This window comes from Neomonachus schauinslandi, chromosome 7 (assembly GCF_002201575.2).
Source record: "Neomonachus schauinslandi chromosome 7, ASM220157v2, whole genome shotgun sequence".
NCBI classification, from domain to species: domain Eukaryota; kingdom Metazoa; phylum Chordata; class Mammalia; order Carnivora; family Phocidae; genus Neomonachus; species Neomonachus schauinslandi.
The window spans coordinates 93,835,925-93,855,246 of NC_058409.1; the positions used below are offsets into that span (position 1 = coordinate 93,835,925).

Below are 19,322 nucleotides of genomic sequence, written 5' to 3' on the forward strand. Positions count from 1 at the left end.
CTAATTTGTGCTTAAAAATGCTGCTGTTGGCACACTGCCCCCTCCCCCCCACATTAAGGCCTTTTGGGGGAAGGGCTATAATATAAAGGACGCAGTAAGGAAGGGGTGTAATAACAAGGACCCCTGGGGAAGAAGAGTTTAGAGACCAAAAGTAACCCCAGCAGTCATAGTGTGGCAACAAGTTAAAGAAATTCATTTAAAATAAAAAAGAACTTTAAAGAAATTATTCATCTTTAAACTTAATAAGATGGGCTTTCCTTCATGTCTGTTGGGCTTTCAGGGGTTGCTGGGTTAATGACAGGATATGAAAAAGAAGCAGGAAATCAGCACCCATGTGCCCGCTAATCTACTGCTGAAACTGAAACGGATTTTGATAATGTCAAGCCAAATGAGGATGCAAGAGATTCGCAAGGGAGCCAGCTGCTGGAGGGCAGTTGCTCTGGAGAAATTCAGACAAGGAGGCTCAGGGGTTTGGTTCGTATAGCAGTAGGATACCCGTTCTCTCACTAGACCCAACTTCAGGACACTGCCTTCGGTAAATGAGCTGCTACTACCAGTGAGGACGGGTTGCCTTTTCAGTGTTCACACCTCCTCTTAGGGTTCCATAGGCTCCCCTCCTTCACGTCCCATCCACTAAAGGAGGCAGTGCATGTGGGTGATGAAGTACAGGTTTTGCAGCCAGACAGGGCTGGGTTAAAATTCTGTCTCCGGTTCTTCCTTGCTGTGTGACCTCTAGCAATTTGCTTAACCTCTCTGGGCCTCCATTTTTTTTTTTTTAATGTAAAATGGAAATGAAAATAGTAACTGTCTCACAGGGTGGGAGCAACAAATGGGAGTACACAAAGGAGGCCTTGTACAGGGCCTAGCACATAATAATTGCAAAATAAATGCTAGTTAGTTCCGTTTAATTAAATTAAAAAATGAAAAACTATAAGGGGAAAGCACCTAGCTTTCTTTGTAGAGTAAAGGATTTTCTAAAAGAAAGAAACATCATATGGATATGTAATATATATGTACATATACATGCATACGTGTATATATACATTTATTTATCTGCATACCCATCGATCGAGAGAGTGTCGAATTCTACTGACATCGACTTAACTATGGGAACAAGTGTGAAACTGGTAGTCAGGATCTGTTCCCACTACTGATTTTTGGTGGGACTTTCCAGAAGCTGGTATGGCCACTTTATCAATTAGCTTACTTTATCGATAAACCTGCTTTATTGAGTAGCACTGAAATTAAGGTCCGGCTCAGGCACACCTTTGCACTGATGCCCTCTTTTTCTTTTCACCCCGCCTTCACTCCTACCACCAGACAAATAGGCTCCTTCTCTCAGTGTTCATAGCATCTACACTTTGGTGTTCTGTGGGGTCCAGCACCTGTTGTTCGGTCCTATGATTGATCTTGCCTGCCTTTCTAAGTCTCTTGTATTAGACACTGTACTTCCTGAGGTCAGGCAGAACGGCAAATGCATCTTTGGGTTCTCTGTGGTTTGCACCTGGCAAACTGTAGGTGATTTATAAATGCTTGTTGAACTGAATCAAGTTTTACTTGTCCATCTGATGGGGGGTTTTAACATAACCCCTGCCACTACTAGGTAAAACAGGAGTGTTAAGGAAGATTTATTTTGAAAAGTTGCATATAAATTGACTTGTTTTCCCTAAATAAAATCAAAAGCTCTAAAGCTTTATGGGGAAATTTACTATTTAAAGGAACCTTCCTTGTGGATCCTTCCCAAAAATGACGAGTAAACTCTTAATTTATCTTTTGTGTAAAACCTTATAAATAAATAAGCGAAACCAGGGGAGCTGAAATGTAGTGGAAAGGTCCTTAGATTAATAACCAAAAGCCATGGGTCCTAATCCTGATACTTAATGACCTTGGCCCTTTTGTGGAAGGGAATAGGGGTGTAAATGAACTCTTTGGTTGAACTCCCCTCCTTGCTACTAAGCACCTGGCTAGTTTGAGGCCCATCTCGCTCTCAAGGTCTCAGTGTCCTGAACTACATGGACCCACAGATATCTTAAGGGGCATTCTACTGGAGTCTACTGTGTTCTACCGACTGGGGGGGGGGGTCATCTCTGGGTACATGCTACAAACAGTGTAAGAGAGAGAGAGAGTGTGTGTGTGTGTGTGTGTGTGTGTGTGTTGCCTGCGAGAGGGAGCAGGGGCTATGAGCAAGTGAAGGAGATTTCACTTTTAATAAATTAAATTCATTTAACATGTTACCGTTACTGTTAAAAGCTAGTGACTACTTTCAAACTGAATTCTTCAGATATGCAACTGAATTATGCTTTTGCAAAGTGGAATTTTCACTACTGTCCACAAATACATACTTTTATATATAAAATCTTCATTTTGAAATAATTTCAGATTTACAGAAAAATTAAAAAAATAGTATAAGGAAGTCCTGCATATCATTCACCCAAATACCATAAATTTAATATACATTTGTTCCATCATTCTATTTTTTTGCTGAAACATTGAGACTAAGTTACAGAAGACTGTTCCTTTACCTTCCAATATTTCTATGCGTTTTTCCTAAAAGCAAGGATATTCTTTCTCAGAACCATCGTACAGTTCTCCAAAACCGAAAGTTAACATTGATACAATGCTATTTCTAATTTCTATTTCTAATTTATAGATCTGATTCAAATTTGCCAACTGTTACACTGACATTCTTTATAGCCATGGGAAAAAAGCTTTTTCTATATACTTAACAAAACATCTTTAAAATGAGTGTGCAGAACTCACGCTTCTTTTTAATTTTAAAAAGAACAAAAAAGAAAAAAAATGTGATGCAAACACTGCCTCAAAAGAGATAAAAAGGAAATGTGGCTTTTTAAATTGCTGGAGCCTGTGTGGGGAACCATCCCTGTGACTCTGTCTCGGGAGGGCAAGTCCCTGGGCTGGTGCCCAGGAGTGAAGGTCTGTGCTGCTCTCGAAGGTCAAAGAGATCAGCACCCTGAGCCAGGCTCCCAGTCCCACAAAGGAGGGTCTGAACCTGGGCTTCCCCTGGCCCTGCTAGCTATTCTAGGACCATAAACATGGCTAATCCCTAACAGGGTGCCATTGAGAGACAGACAACAGGAAACAAAGTAATTAAGGTTTCTATCTTCCCCGCCCTCCCCCAGTGTGGATGCCCTTATGGAGAAGACTGGAGACCTCAGGAGGCCTGCTGCACAGTGAAGCCGTCAGCCCTGGCTTTGAATCCCAGCTCCGACAACTACGAGCTGTGCGCCTTTGGGCTAACCACTGCCCATCTCTGGGTTTGTCTACTCATCTGTACGACACGGTTGCTTCTGAGGATTAACCAGGGTAACATATGCAGGACCCAATTTGTGGTACGTCTACAGCTTTCTACCCAGGTGTTGTGCTGCCTACACACAGCCGTAAATATTTATTGCAGATTTGGAATATAAATTTGTGATGGTCTAATTAAGATGTAGGCTGCTTAGTGTAGGCACGATGAACTAAAAAAGGGCCAAGGGGTGGGATAGGACTCAGTGAAACAGGAAGCCACTTTCCAGGGCAGCTGACATCAGTACTCAATGAGTGATCAGTATGTCTGCAGACAGGGAGGGACCTGCCACATGAAGGAAGTTGCTAAGGAGAGAGAAAACAAAGTCACAAGATCATGTGCTCCAAACTCCAGGTGTTGATGTATACTCTAGCTGCTTCTCAGGTGGACAACTCTGTGCAGCCTGCATTAGCAAAAAGCTGCCGGATTTTCTTGATTTAATAATGACTAATGAATGTCCTGAGCAATGCTGTGTAGGTCATTCACTCATACTTCATGTAACAAACATTTGTCAAGCATCTACTACAGCACTAGGTAATTTTTGGTCAACATCAAAAGCTGGGATGTATGTCATACTCCCCTGATCCCTTGTCTGGACAGCAGGGCAAGGTCCCGTGGACCCTGTGTGGGCTGGGATTGGTCGCTTTAGGAGAAGAAGACTTAAACAGCCATTCCACAATCATCCACCGAAAGTCTGGCCACCAGCCTTGGGTTCTGGGTAGTGACTGAACATGGTGCCCTGGCAAGTAGGACTGGGTCCCGCCTGTAGCTCCCTGAACCGTGGCTTCCATGTCAAACTTTGCTCCCTACCTAGGAGCTGCAGGACAAAAAGTGGAGAGGATGATCATGTGGCCCTAAGAAGCAGACCCTTCATGATGGTCCTGGCTGGTTCATCTCCAGCTTAAAGATGAGATTTCTGGAAGTTTTGAGGCAACACTCTAATGATCAATTTTACAGGCTGGGCCACCTCTCTAGCTCCATGGAAGATTGCTCATGTAAACGTGAAGCTATTGACTATTTCAGAAACGTGTACCGAAAATTCCAACCAGTTAAATAAGACTGATGTCAAGCAAAACGACAGCCTTCCATAGCCACATTAGGAGATAATCATTTCAGAAAATGTTGCCATAATTCATTTATGGAAACAGCTAGACTATTCCCCAAACAAGTGATAACGGGAACGGACTCATAGTCATACCAGGGAAATGAAGCCTCATATTAATACTTCCTAAACTTAACCGAACTCCAGAGGCACCTCGGCATAAATCTGCCTTGCAGATTATTCTGCCTCACATAGTTTTATCTATTGCAAATAAAGTTGAATTCAGAATATTGCTTCAGTCATTACACCTCGTGGGAATCAGGACAACCATCTGAAGGTTCTGTTTAACCAAGAGATAGGCAAAAAGATTCTCCTAAGGACATTAGATTCACTGCCTTACACTAGCGCTCGTCTGAGTCATCGGCAACCCATCAGCCTTCACCCTGCTGCTGGCTGGCTATTCCTCAGGAATAGATTCGTATCCCAAGCATTCACTGCTCCCGTGATGTATTCACAACATTGCACAGCAATAATGATTTTTATAAAATCCTTCAGTGCTTGGGACTACATGTGGCCTTTACACCTTTTGAAACCCCAATTTGTCACCTTCGATAAAAATGGCCAACTCTTGGCCACTAAGGGTGTTAACTGGCATTTATATATCTGACCATTCAGGTGAACATGATTCTGCATTCATATGTAGTTCAGTTTATTACAGTTATTTATAGCAGCTACAATTTACTGAGTGGTTACTGCTGCCATGTAATCTCCCAATACCTTTATGATTTTTCCAGTTCTCAGATTAGAGGACCGTGAAAATACAGCGACTTGCCTAAGGTCACACAGCTCTAATGTGGTGCAGCTGGGATCAGAAGCCACGTCCGACTGCTTCCAGAACCCACGTATCTAACCACTACGCTGACTGCTTTTCAGATGCTGGGCTAAGTACAAGACACACAAAGAGGTGTGTATCCAAGCAGACAATGGAGACCACCCTGTGGGTGTACAAGTCAACTCTGAAAGAGAAATGTGCCAACGCAAGTGAGGACAAACGCACTAGGGAGGGAAATTGATTATCTTGCTGTTAATACCCATGTCAAGCCACAAGGATGTCATGTCCAACAGAAACTATATAACTTAGAAGGGGGTGGTGGGTAGCAGTCAGAAGCTAAAATCACCAAGCTGAGGTGCTTAAGCAATACTCATCTGTAACAGGAGAGTAAGATGGCTTCCAAGATAAGAGGAGTTGTTGCACTGGTGAGTGGGCTATTGGTTTATTTGCCAGTAGACGTGCAGTATTATAATGGTTGGCTCAAACACAACCACCCCTCGCCCTTCTGGGAACTTCACTGACTTTGAAAAAGCCCCATGTAGGGAAGTGATCATTTTGAAACCCTGGGCTGTGTTCATTGAGAGGCTGACAAGAGCCAGAGGAAGAATTACCAACCTCCCTGGTAATCTGGCTCCTAGTACCATGCATTAAGCCAACTAGTAAAAATCATTATGAAGTTTTTGCTGAAAGGGCAAGTGTAGAAAAACATGTTTCTAAACAGAATAACAGTCTTTGCCATTTTTTCCCAACTTGCATACCATCTGGAAATTCTGATTTTTTTTTTTTTTCAAAGGGTAGGAAAGAAATGTGCTCCAGGCACAAATAAATGTTTACAGCTGAGTTATAAACCGAGAATGGTGGGGCTTAAAACAGATAGGCTGGCAGTGATAGAACATGAGCTGCAGTGAGACAAATAATGCTGTGGGGGATGATGTGCAGCTTGTTTTGCACATTGGCCCTTTTGAATGGGAACTCTTGCTTCCCACCGACCTCATCAAGCAAATGCTTGGGAAGAAGTCTTCACATCTGGGTTTGTTCTAATTCTTAGAAGGTGAAGGAAAAAGATGAAGCAGAACGATGGTCTATCTTGACATTCTGAAGGCAGCCTTCACCTTTGGAAAATACGACGCCTCATAAGAAGTGGCAGCCTGGGGACGCTTGTTAAATGGAGCCATTGAGACATGTCACGATGATGTCAGTGACAGCTAATATTCATGAATCTCTTATTAAGCGCCTGATACCACACACTGTGTTTTATAAGCATCGTCTCACTTATACTGGATGCCAAGAGGATAAGGGGTACCATTTTACAGATGAGGAACTGGTGGCTGAGGGAGAACACGTGACCTGCTTGTGTTCCTGCAGCTAAGTGATGGAATTGGCGGTTACAACCAGCTGGACTAACTCTAGAGTCTTCTATTACAGAGGATCTGTTGATGGAATGTTACCAAAAATGTGCCCATCACTTGGTCAAGAAGGAAAGGCTGATATATTGGGAGTTTGGACTCTTCTGCCTCATCTCCTATAATTTATAGTTGCACAACAGTCCAAGGAAAATAGAAATGGGTTTGCAAAGGATACAGAGTGGTGGGCAAACTTCCATAATGGGTCAGATAACAAATACTTTAGGCTTTAGTGGGCCATCTCATCTCTGTTGCATCTACTCAGCTCCACTGTTGTGTGCAAAAGCAGCCATAGGCCATGAATGAACATGGCTGTGCTCCAATAAAACTTTGTTTGCAAAAACACGTGACTGGCCTGATTTGGTCCATGAAATGTTATTTGCTGACCCCTGATATAGAGGACACCTTGAATTTAAAATGAGTGATAGGTTTTGAGAATGATCCATGAAATTCTACTTGGGAGTTTATTCTTTCTTAAGATCAGTGCACAAATTGGCTACATATGATGTGCCCTTTAAAAGCTCTTGTATTCTTTGCCTCTGGGCCTAGCCAATCAAACTGGATTCCCTTATGTTATCTGACCAGGTCAGAACACTGTATTGAATCTTCCTTCTCAAGCCTTATCTAATCCCAGATCTATAGAAAAAGTGCTCTGTGCTCTTGTAATGAAGATGTATGAGTTCATTCCTTTTAACATAGAAATACACTCGAGATGGTGACTGATTCTGGCATTCTGTGGGCTTCCCTTTCTTGATGTGAAACCCAACCACCAAACCAACCGTGTTAAGGTTTAACTGAAAGAGAGAATGGAGAAAAAATAAACGATGAACACCAACAAATGGAAAAGGGAAGACAAAGCCCAGAGAACATACTCTCCTAACTAATTAATCAAGTGCTTTGTTTCCACTAACATATCAGAGTGTGTAGGCTGCCCTGTCTATTAGACTCCTTTCCAAATCTGAGCAATGTAAACACTTCTAAAGACCAAGTAATGAAATCTCTATCGATGTGCCATCTTAGATGGAACTCACATACCCTTGTTTTGCTTACATTTTAATTTGCTTCTGCTGGATACTTACCCAGTAATTGCTTAATAAGATTAACCTCCCTGGCAATGTGTGGTGTATCTTGATTAAAACATTATCGGAGTGAAGGATTATTGTATACCAGAAAAAAATGGAGGGGGTGTTATTTAATTAACTTATTGCCAATATATCTTGATTGTCTCTTTGAAACACTGGAAAACTAGTCGATTGGAATCGATTCAGGTTATCTAAATGTATAGAATTGGGGAGTGGGGAGGAGGGAGGTCCCTGCGTAAAGAAACTGAAACCTGGGATCACTTTTTAAAAGAAGACGTAGGTGGGTGTGAGAAAACGAAAATCTTTCTAGTTATTTTTTAAACCAAACTTTACAACAGCTTAAGAGATCTGCTATCTTCAGTCTTAAGAAGAGTACTATTTTGGTGTTCAGAAAGGAGATGTTCCCAGTTTTCTTTCAAGTTTAAGCGATTTTAAATTCTCACACTTTTTCATAAGAGTCCTATTGACAAAATTCATTGGACAACAATTTGGCCACCACTTCCCTGTCTCCTAACTCATTTGGAAAAGAACTGGCGATGTTATACGACTTACACAACATTTTCAAGAGCACGTTGCATCAGAGGGGGAAAATTTTGGTCTTTCCAAAGACACCATGGAAAGTGTTTCTTCATTTGTTAATTTAGAGGCACCGTACTCTTAGTTAGGACTTGTTCTGTGCAGGAATCTTCTGTCTTGCTGGTGTGGGATGCTCAAGTGGGGGTGGCAGTTGGAAACACAGCTTAATCACGAATGCGCAGAGCGGCTGACCTTAATTTACCGAAGTTAATGTCTATCAGTGATTCTCTTTGGTAAAGGATGCCATTTAAAAAGCATTTGTATGTAACTTCAGAACGTAGACACACATGAAATATATCCCTGTGCCTGATAAGCACGTATGCATGTTCACTTTCAAATGTGTGTTCTGCATTCTTCTCAAAGGACAGGGCGCTGCTGACTTGCAGATTAAAGTGCGTTTATGGATCAAACAAAGCAGAGACCCCCTTAAAGCAGCGTTTTTCAAAGAGCAGCACTGTGGACCTCTTGGGCAGTATCGCTCTTTGCCGTAGGGGACATCCTATGTACTGCAGGATGTTTAACTGCAGCTCAGCTTCCCCCTGCTAAATGCCAGTTTCACGTCCTCTCATTGGGACACCCAGAGAAGTCTTCGGACTCATGCCCAGTGTTCCCTCAGGGCCAAAAACGCGCCACAGAGAACCACTGTCATAAAGGAAACGGCAGTTGCAGATGGTGTCAAGTACTGGAGGGGAACGGACTGCACATAGGAGGCCAACAGATCCGGCTCTGGGCTTTTTGGTCAGCTAAGGCAGAACACGGTCCATTAAGGCAAAATACACTTTCCATTTTTAGGTCTAGTTTTAGTTACCTGATAATGGAAGGCATATAATTTCATACTCAGATAAAACTTTTCATGCTTCCTTAAAGGTAATTTAGTGTTATGATTAGGATAGACGAGTAAAGCGATTCTTAAAGATTAGATAAAAAGACCAAAAAAGTCACACTGGAAGCCATTAGGACAACTCCGGGGAGAATAAGTAACATTAGCATTTCAGGATGACTCACATACACCTCTAAGGGAAGATGAATTCTGGAATCTTCTCTGTGGAAAATCACTGAGCTAAGGGAAACGCCAACATCTTGCCCAAAGATGCACAAGGCACAGATTTGAGTTTAAATTCGTACCAGGCCTACATGTTTGATTTGGGGCAAGTTTCTAAAACACCCTGGGCCTCAGTTTCCTTGAGATGATTTCCCTCCCGTTAAAGCTGTTGAAGTCAGGCAATGCTAAGCTTGGCACACACCGGGTGCCCAATAAACGTTACTTCCTTTCTTGTCTCTGAAATGTCTCTGTGGGGTATTTTCAGAAATGTGGGGGTAAACTGCCCAATGGGTTAAGAGGCAGAGTGGAAGAGTCTGTGTTTGGAGAAGTCCTTCCATGCCATCTCTCCTGTTGGTGATTTCCGTCCTGAATTAAACACAGCCTGCCGCGGGCCCAGCATGCCTCGTGTGTCTTGCTGTGCCATTGACTGCTGTGGTTTTATTAACTGCCCCACGTCCCTGCCGCCCCCCCCCCCGCCCCCCAGTCCTGTTTGCCCTCTTCCTCTTAGCACCTTGTTAGCACCTTTTTTTTTTTTCCTGCAAGAATACAGTTGCTTGATTGCTTCAATAAACATTTCCATTGTCCCCTTTACCATTCGGAGAAGAGGAGCTTTGTTCCCGAGTTGTCAAAACTCTTTTCTATTCTCTCCTAAAGCGGGGACAGCTCAGAATCTTTCTCTTTCATGCCAGGCAGCACTTCCTCCCTGGGGAGGCTGCATCTCTCCTCTGGGGAGAGGGCTCTGGTCCGGTGGCATGTGTGGCCTGCCGCTCTCGGCTTTCTTGATGAGGCAGGACTTTCTCCTGCAGCTGCCGCTTGGGCCTTGGGAGGCTTTCAGGTCGCTCCAGATAGCATAGGTATGCACACTGCACTGCGAAGGCGCCGTGTCAGCTCTCAGTGACTCCAGCCAGACACAGCTAACAGACAGGAACAGCAAACAGCTTTGAACAGGGGCACCTAGGAAAGGCGAGGATTCTGTTCCCCGCTTTCTTTTCCTTTTCGCGTACCTTCCAAGACTTGGACTGGAAAACCTGAGCCCGCTGGTGGGAGCTCTGGGTTTTCCCGTGACCTCAAGAGGGCACGCAGCAGCTGTAACCTCACCTCTGCCTCCAGATGGCATTGTCGCCACATCATCGGTTCCTGGTAAGCCGGTCCTTATCCCATTGTTAAAGGTGTGTCCATCTGCTGGCTGCAGTTGCCAATTGAGTCCGAGCAGATGCATTGCTGCAGGAGAGACAAAGTAATGACAATATGAATAGATAATTCAGCAATGCAAATGTCAAGGGGGAGGGCCAGGTGCTTTTTCCAAGTGATTGCCTTTTAAGGAAGCTGCAGTTCAAAACCTGCTTGCCCCAGGCCGCTGGGATTAGCTAAATACGGAAAGCAAGGAGATCTGGGTGGTGAGGACTCCTCTCTCTGTGTGTCTGTTCACAGCCTTGCAGGAGAGGATCCTGGTGGTGGGTGGAGGAGGTAGGAGACACCCTAGCTCAGACCTTCTGAATGGTGCTACCAAGGAGGGGGAAATGCCCCTTTGGAATCACTGTCAAGGATTCTGCTCCATCATGTGCAGCCTCTCCCACACTGTGGACACGGTTGTTTTTAGACTGGTGGTCCGGGGGCATTGGCAAGGATAGTTTCGCCCAAACTACTCAAAACATAAATCGGCTTCAAAACGAGGCTACCCAAGCGGGACCTGTCTGCTGGTGGGACCGCAGCGACACTGGATTAGCAATGCCGCAGGTCCTGTCAGACCTTTGCCTTCCAAGCTTTCTCACCGTTTCTGCCGCCAAGTGGGTACCTTTCAGCCCACTGTGGAAAAAGCTTGGGGGTGCTGGTGGAACGGGGTCCTTTCCCGAAAATACTCCAATGACACTTTCTTCTCTCTCACACCCCACACCCACCCCCGCACTTTACCACAGAACAGAATGAGCCAGAGCGCCAAGGCGCTGTGCTAAGGAGGCAAGCCTGTCGGACTCCTGCTTTACTTCCCTGTGCACTGCACCCCTCTAGACACAAACTTCCTTCCTTCCTTCCTTCCTTCCTTCCTTCCTTCCTTCCTTCCTTCCTTCCGGTCTTCCTCGTCACCCTGTGCCAGCTCCCCACTTCCCAGGTGGTTTAGCAAGCTCAATTCACCCCATCTCCCATGGTTCTGGGTGAGTTGTTTTCACAAAGGAGACATGGAGTGAAAGGCAAATCCCAAACACCTGTATTCTTTCAAAGTCCCCATCTAAGAAAAGCTTCATTTGCAAATAAATAAGGAGTTCATTCCCCTGCATATTGCCCATTCCAACAATATGTCTGGCATTCCAACCGGACACAGGTTGATGCTTTGGCTACGGTTCTGGCACTGCAGGAGGGAAAGGGCTGTGGACAGGGGAAGGTTCTGAGTATGATGCAGGGTGGGAGAAACAATTAACCACAGGAGACGCAATTAACAATGCTTAGGAAATTGTTCACACAGCAATTAATTCTGCATGCCTACCAACACTTAAAGTCAGGCTGCATTCTATTAAGGTTAAAAACCTATCTTCAAACAATACAGCTCAGATTGATGGCCGCAGATTAAGGTGCCAAGGTGTCCCTGGGTGTATGTCTGCTTTTTTTCTTACATACTTCCCCATCTCAGAACCACGTTGTTTTTTTTTTCCCCCTATACATTACTTTGACGTGCAAGGCAACTCTTTGAGATGATAAATACTAATAAGAATAAGTGACATTTACTGTACACTTTCTGTCAAGGCAACACCTAATTTTCTCCTGCAGTTTATCCGTTATATGTAGGTCACTCACTTGAAGAGACCGGATTCTATTGCCTCAAATAATGACATATTTTCACTGTACAGAGGTCAGGAAATGAGAACTAATCGTGGCTGCTTCAAGATAACGATAGCTTCTGATTTGTAATTACCAGGTAAAGGAAGCCAAGGAATTAGCTATTTTAAAATGATTCCTTTTTTAATGTTGCGGGTTCTTGGGGCTTGCCTGGAGCCAGTCTGCTGCTGCCGTGGAGGGGTGGCTCATTCACGGAGGGTCTCCCTGTGTTTTAAGACAGGCACTGCAGGTGCAGCTGGGGCTTGGACCTAACAAAGCTCGGATTTTCTCATCTACAGAAGGAAGCGGTGGGTCTATCAGGCAAGAATGGCAACCTCCCCAGGGCCCCATCAGTGTGAAATCTCTTTTCAAAGCCGTTCCTCTCTTCTAATACCCCATCTTGGCCCTCCAAGGTGAGGAATATACTGCGACCGTCAACTTTGAGAGAACAGCAAGTAGACAATACCCTCATCTTACTGCGCAGAAGGAGGGCATTCATGAAACCGTGTTCTCTCTGTTTTCAGAGATGCTTGCCCTTCCCTTTTTGTTTTGGGTTCCATAGCATCTCTTTATTAAAAAATAAAAAAAAAAGTATTCTGAGAACAAGAAGACTAGAGATGGGGTGAGAAGGGTTAGGGTCAGAGTATACAAGTAACTGCTCAGACAGCTCCCAGAAGTGAAAAGAAAAATAAGAAAGTGAGAGGGAGATAAAAGGGGAAAAGCCAAATCTGCTGAGCGTAAGCTCTGTCGTCCCAGCAGAAACGAGGCAACAAAAATGAAACTCAAGTTCGGGCATATTTTCTGTTGTTGAATTGAACGTTAAGTAAATAAGTGAGAATTATATCAGGGGTATAACCACCTTCTTTTGTTTTTTTGGGAGGGAGGCTGAAACGGGCTTTTGTTTGTACTTTTTTTTTTTCTTGATCAGCTATTCCTTCTCTCTTACTTGAGTAAGAAAATGAGAATATCTTTCTAGCCTATGGGGATGGACTAAACTGTCCTTAGGATAAAGACGCAGGGGAGCTGTGAAGTAAATGAGTTTCCTGACTAATGAGAAATCTGTTTCTTATTCTGCTACTGATTTGCTCTAAGGCTGGGGCTGAGAAATCCATCCCTCCATCCATCTCTCCCTTTACCTTCTGAAAAGGTTTCCCTTTCCAGGGGGAATAAGGGCTGCTAAGGGACCGGGACAGCGGGAGAGGTCAAGCAACCACAACACCTCCGAAGATCTAGCAGAGGGTCTCGAATCTAGGAGGCACTCCATCAATGTTTATTAGAATAGATAATGACACATGGGGGCAGATACAGGGGGTCGGACTGCAGGACATTATACTCTCACAAATCAAAAACACATAACACAGAGGTGTGAAGGGTGGCATACAACAGGGCTGGCAGCAATAGGGATGGGTGTGCACAGAGGAGGGTTTATCAATGCCTGCTGCAGTCCCCGAACCCCTTCTCTGGCCAGCACTGTAGGAGATGCTCTACGGGTTCTATTTTCATCAAGATTCACGGCTTACATTCAGGTTGGTACTGTCCTAATCCCCATTTCACAGATGAAGAAACTATTGACTATGAGGTTTGATCACTGGGGGGATTTCAGAATCAGAGGAAGATTACAGTGGGAAGTGATTATCTGCTTCATATTTCACAGTGATCTGGGTACCAATTCTGGTTGGCAATGTGATCTCAGCAAACCTTGTCTCTTTCTTGAAACTCATGATCACCTCACTGTGGTTGATGAATGATCATCTTCTATATTCTGCACCCCTTCGTGAAGGGCTTATATCTATCTCCTCATCTTGTTGGATTCAGATGTGGCCACATGACCCAGCAGCACACACTCTATATGCCTTTTTGTACTCTGCCACATGGTCAGCCACGGTTCAGTCTTGAGTGAAGATAACATGGCTCAGAGCCATGGCTGACCCGTGAGAAGACACAGTGTGAGTGAAGAAATAAACTGTTAGTGCTATAAGCCGCTGGGAGTTTGGGGTTCTTTGTTTTAACAGTATTATTGAGACTTCCCTGACTGAGACGTTCACTTACCACAGCCCCCACTCACTTACCTATGGGGTGTACGTTCCAAGACCCCCCCGTGGATGCCTAAACCTGCAGACAGTACCAAACCCTACATACACTCCTATGGTAAAGTTTAATCTATAAATGAGGCACAGTAAGAGATTACAATGATAGCAAATAATAAAACAGAACCATTATAAAAATATACCCTAATAAAAGTTGTGTGAATGTGGTCTCTCTCTCTTAAAGTATCTCACTGTTCTGTCCTCGCCCTTCTTCTTGCAATGGTATGAGCCAATAAAATGTCTACGTGACGAGACGAAGTGAGGTGAATGGCGTGGACACTGTGACATAGCATTAAGCCACTACTGACCTTCTGACCACGCATCAGAAGGAGCACCATCTGCTTCCAGACCACGGTTGACCACGGGTAACTAAACCTCAGAAAGCAAAACCGCAGAGAAGGACTACCGTGTAAGTACAGTAAGACATCCCATTTTACCCAACGGGCATCTGTGCACTCATTCCTTCAAGTTATTTATTTATTCAGTCAGGATCCTTTCTAAAACCCAGCCAGGAAAAGTTAGGACTGCTCCATACTTAGGGTCACTACCCTTGCGTCTATGAACAGCAACAACACAAATAGCTCTTTAAATATTATGTCATAAAATATTTGTGATCCACTCTCAGATTCAGACTTAGAGAGTCTCAAGATTTTGGGTGAACACTGGCCTCATCAACTTATATTTTCTTCAACGAGACACCTTGGATGTAGTGGGGTGGTCCCTGCTTTTGCTCCCCACAAATGCTCTAGCAGCTCATCCCCAAAAGGTCTTGTTCAGACCATCCTAGGGTCAGAAGTGAAATGAGTTTGGGAGGTCCTCTCCCTCATGTGAGTCACTCCCACTGACAGCCAAAATGCACAATTTATCATGATTTGGCAGGCTCTGCTCCAGAGAGACCCTCAGATGGAACAATGGGGCTCCATGGGTCAGCAAGGATGGAACGGGGAAAAGCTCCAAGCGGAAGTTCGTGTAATCCAGGTGGCAGCTGGGAAATCAGCCACTAAAAACACGATAGGCAGCCAAGGACTGCGAGTATCCCTATGGCTAATTGGAGAAAACTTTCATCAAGTGCTGAAAATGAACCAAGGCAGGATGGACAGACCACACACAGATCCCAGATTTCAGCAAAAATAATAAACAGACCCACTTGGAGTTAGGGTGGTATTTCCTTAGTGAGGCGGCCTGTGTTTATGCCAGAGGGGCTCTAAAAGAAATACTCCGAGGCGACCAAGTGAAAATTAAGAGAGAGGGGTTGGTTGCATGTAACAGAATCCCCCAGCGACCACAGGACAGGAGGTGTTAGGCCCTGAAAAGTGGCAGGTTGGAATGGGGGCTGTCTGAAATAGTAATTAGGGTATGTGTGGGCCCTGCTGGGTGCCACTTAGAACCTTCCATGTTCATTGGCTGGCAGAGGATCAACCTGACAAGAGAGTCAATCAATATGTCAGCAGCGCTTCCCAGAGAGCTGCTCAGCCCCTGCTTGTCAAAGAGGGCAAACACGGGGGCCATGGATGCTCTGTGCTTGCTGAGCAAGCCTCCAGGAGCAGGGGGTATCTTTAAAGATCAGGCTTGTCGATACATAACCGGAGGAAGAGATTGGGCTTTCCCTTTGAAAATGGAAGACTGGAGGCCAAGCAGAGCTTAGGAAGTGGGAGGAGGGAGCCTTGCCTGCTGGGTCTCGTGGCTTAGCATGCGGCCAGATTCACAAGGGCCTTAGAGATGATGGCAGAGCTCCTTCAGAGACCAGGTAGGCTGGGACTCCCTCCCCACCCCCACTGCTGCGGCAGTCAATTTAGACAACAGTGCCAGGACTCCCGTGGGAAGTGTAGCCAATTCCAAAATTGCCACTGCTGAGAGGGGAGAACCGCAGTGGAATAATCAGGGCTCAGAGGCACAAATGCTCACGCTGAACTTGCACAGGCAATCTGCAAAGACACTTTTGCAAGCAGTAGTGAAAATTAACACATGCAGATGAGCCTACTCAATGACGATGATGACAATTAACATTTATTTTGGCAATGTGCCAGGGACTGGGCTAATTATGTTAATTGCATCATTTATTCATTACTTATCATTTGGCAAATGTTTATTGAGCACCTACTGTGTGTCAGGTGTGTTCTAGGCTCCGGGAATAAAGCAGTTAACAAAAAGAGTTCCTTGCTCTCACAGAACTTACATTCTAGTGGGAGACATAGAAACTACACACATACCAGTGAAAAGTAGAGTATGAATAGGGTTGGGGATACCAGGGCATAGGGGTGAGTAATTGCAAGCTTTTTTGTTTAGATGTAGACCGGTCAAGGATGGTGTCTGTGATAGGGAACACTTGAGCCAAGGCCCTAAGTGAGAAAGCCATTCATGCTCACATCTGGAGAACTGTGTTTGAGGTTGGAGTGGGGTCAGTGGGAAAGGAGAGTGCAGGGTGGTGGGGAAGGTGGGTGGTGGAGAAGGTGGGTGGTGGGGACTGGGTGCCCCTGGAGAGACTTTGCCTTGTATCTGGGTGAGATCAGATGATACTGGAAGATTCAAAAGAGGATGAAAGCCCACTTATTTCCATTCTCCCTCCATGATGTGGTAATGTAATCTACCTTTTCTAGATAAGGAAATTGAAGCTTAGGGAGGTTAGTGACTTGCCCAAGATCGCATAGCCAGTAACCAGGAAATCTGGAATTTAAACCCAGACATGTGTAACTGCTAAGTCAGAGCTCCCAACCCCCGTACTGTCCTGCTAGTGACTTACCCAAAAGTCCTCACTGGAGGCCATTAGGTCCTGAATTCTCTAAGTGAACCACGACTTAGCCAAGACCGAACAGGGCAGTGGGCTACAGAATTACTTACTAAATATTGTCAGGGCTCACTCAGCAATAGACACCTCCCTTTGTAAGCAGTCATTAGTCCTCTAATAAATCTGTCCTTGGTCAGCGATCAGCTTGCTATTTAACTTAAAGGAATCGTGAATGTCAATAGAAAATAAATCTGTTCGGCAACCTCAGTTTGCAGTCAGGCAGGCTAACGATCAATATGCTTGGTGACTTTTTCCTTGGTCAGTTTGCTTATCATCCTTTGGGGATGTGGTAGAGTAGGGCACTTTCTCCTCAAAGAGGAAGGGGCCTACTGCAGTGGATTAATGGTACCCTTTTTAGGAATGCTGTCAGTGCCAAATTACCTTCTGCCTAAAAGAAGAGATACAAACAAAACCATGTGGGATAACATTCTTGGAAATGCCTTAAGTCTTAAAGGAGTTAAAAAAAATTAAATCTAAAGGAGTTAAAAAAAAATCCCTTTCAAACCACCACCTTGGTGAAGTGATTTCTCTTATTCCCCCACCCCACCCCACCCCCGTATTGCAATACACTGAATGGACTGAATTTTCAAAGCACTGCGGGGAAGTTATGCCCACAAATCCCTTTACTAGTAATGGGATTTGTGTACCTATTTCCCAAGAATGCTCTGAAAAGTTACTTGCCTGTGTCCAACTTCCAGCTGGCAGCTTCCAAAATGGTTGCAAAGCTCACGGGCCCAGGAATGACACAGAAGAGGAAGGGTGAGTCATAGACAGGATACCAGAGTCCTGGCTGGACCACTGGAAATGAGGGGGGGCTTTGGAGAAATACACCTGCATTCACACTTCTATCTGCACTCTCTTATCTTTTAGCCACGATGCTAAAACAGGGATTTTGTCTCTGCTTTCCTAATTCTAGCCCCTCAAAAAAGCAGGGAGGCTTTCTGTCCCCTGCTGCATGTCTGCCATGAGAACAAGGTGACAGTTGCGTGAGGGAGCTCTGAGACCAGGGAGCAGTGTGTTCTTGAGACAAGAAGAATCCACATGGAGGGACCGGCGCATTAATCTATGCTCATGACAGGCTCAGGATAGCACAGCAAGTGGGAAGTGGTATGAGATTAATCAAGTCCTCTGTTGGGAGGAAACAAATCCTCTCCTTGCAGCTTCAGGATGTATTCCCCACCCCCGCCCCCAGCTGGTCTAACTCCTCCCCCTGGAGTCCCCTTACACCTGCTGCTGTGGTGGGTGCGCTGCAGGCGGTGACTCTGGACACCGTGGGGGTGTGGTGGCCGGTGTGCTCAGGTGACCTCTAACAAGGCCCTTTGCTCTCAGCATCACCAGGCAGATCGATTTGTAAGACAGACACACATGCTCACAGCCACTGTCTTTTCCTGTGCAGAGTCTCCAGGAATGTACCCTGGAGGACTGGTGATGCTGGCCAGGCTTCCCATTGCCCACTGAGCCAGCTTATCCCCCGGGCAGATAAACACATGCCTGGAGCCACGCGCCACACAGACCATCATTTCCCACCCAGACTACCCCTTTCCTGCTGCTATTTTTCCCAGGAAAGAAATAAAAGCCTTTCTTTCTCTAAGAAAGGACCCATGTGATCAACATACCTTTAGAGAATGATAATACCGGTAGGTTTTATTCAGCAAATAAATCATGGTCTTGGATTTTAAGAGCTTTTGTGATAGCAAAACACAACCCCACAATCCACACACATACACCTAAGCACATCTTTCTTCTCCCTCCGAAGCTTGTCATTCAGTGTTGACAACCCAAACAATATTTGTCTTTTTTTAAAGAACAGCAACCAGCAGCCCTATTAAAGAGGGGGCTGGTCCGCAAGACTACTTACTACAAAGGAAAGGCAATGTGGGCTGCACATGGTATGTGGCCACCGGAATCATAGGAAGCAGACATTATGAATGTTTTAGAGGATAAGATGTCATATCGATTGGTAGATGTGCAATGTGTGCTGGAACAAAGAGGGGGAACTCTCCCGTGAAAAATAGGCTTTGCAAGAAGCAGTGGGGAGGGGGGTCAGGGAGGTGGCAATTAGGGCCCTGGCCATACTCCTAGGGCATGTTGCTTCCCTCAGCTGCAGCAAAGGAGGAAATGCGTGTCTGGATTCATTTCCATTCCCGAGTCCCGGGCAGCCGCCATCAGACTGCTTCCAGTGAGCCCTCTGATGGAACTCTGGAGTCTCTGGCCAAGCAGCCTGAAACCGGCAGCAAAGCCAGGGGTGCCTTAGGAAAAGGGGAAAGGAGGAAACATCTCCCTATCCTGGGTCTTTGAGAGAACAGACCCATTCCCATCAGGGTTCAAATCCCCACGCCACTACTCATAAGCGGATGA

The 19,322-nt window shown here is 45.1% G+C and overlaps 1 protein-coding gene across 3 annotated transcripts in view; it reads right to left on the reverse strand.

The window, feature by feature from the left end:
- The window catches only part of TENM2 (teneurin transmembrane protein 2), a 923,271-nt gene that overhangs the window by 201,616 nt on the left and 702,333 nt on the right, over positions 1–19,322 (reverse strand). For 2 of the 3 annotated variants that reach the window (XM_021701194.1, XM_044917119.1), the window contains exon 6: positions 10,383–10,505. The exons of the other annotated variant lie outside the window; for it this stretch is intronic. In XM_021701194.1, the coding sequence (XP_021556869.1) occupies positions 10,383–10,505 (123 nt within the window). The remainder of the gene's footprint in view (positions 1–10,382; positions 10,506–19,322) is intronic. 3 annotated transcript variants of the gene reach the window in all.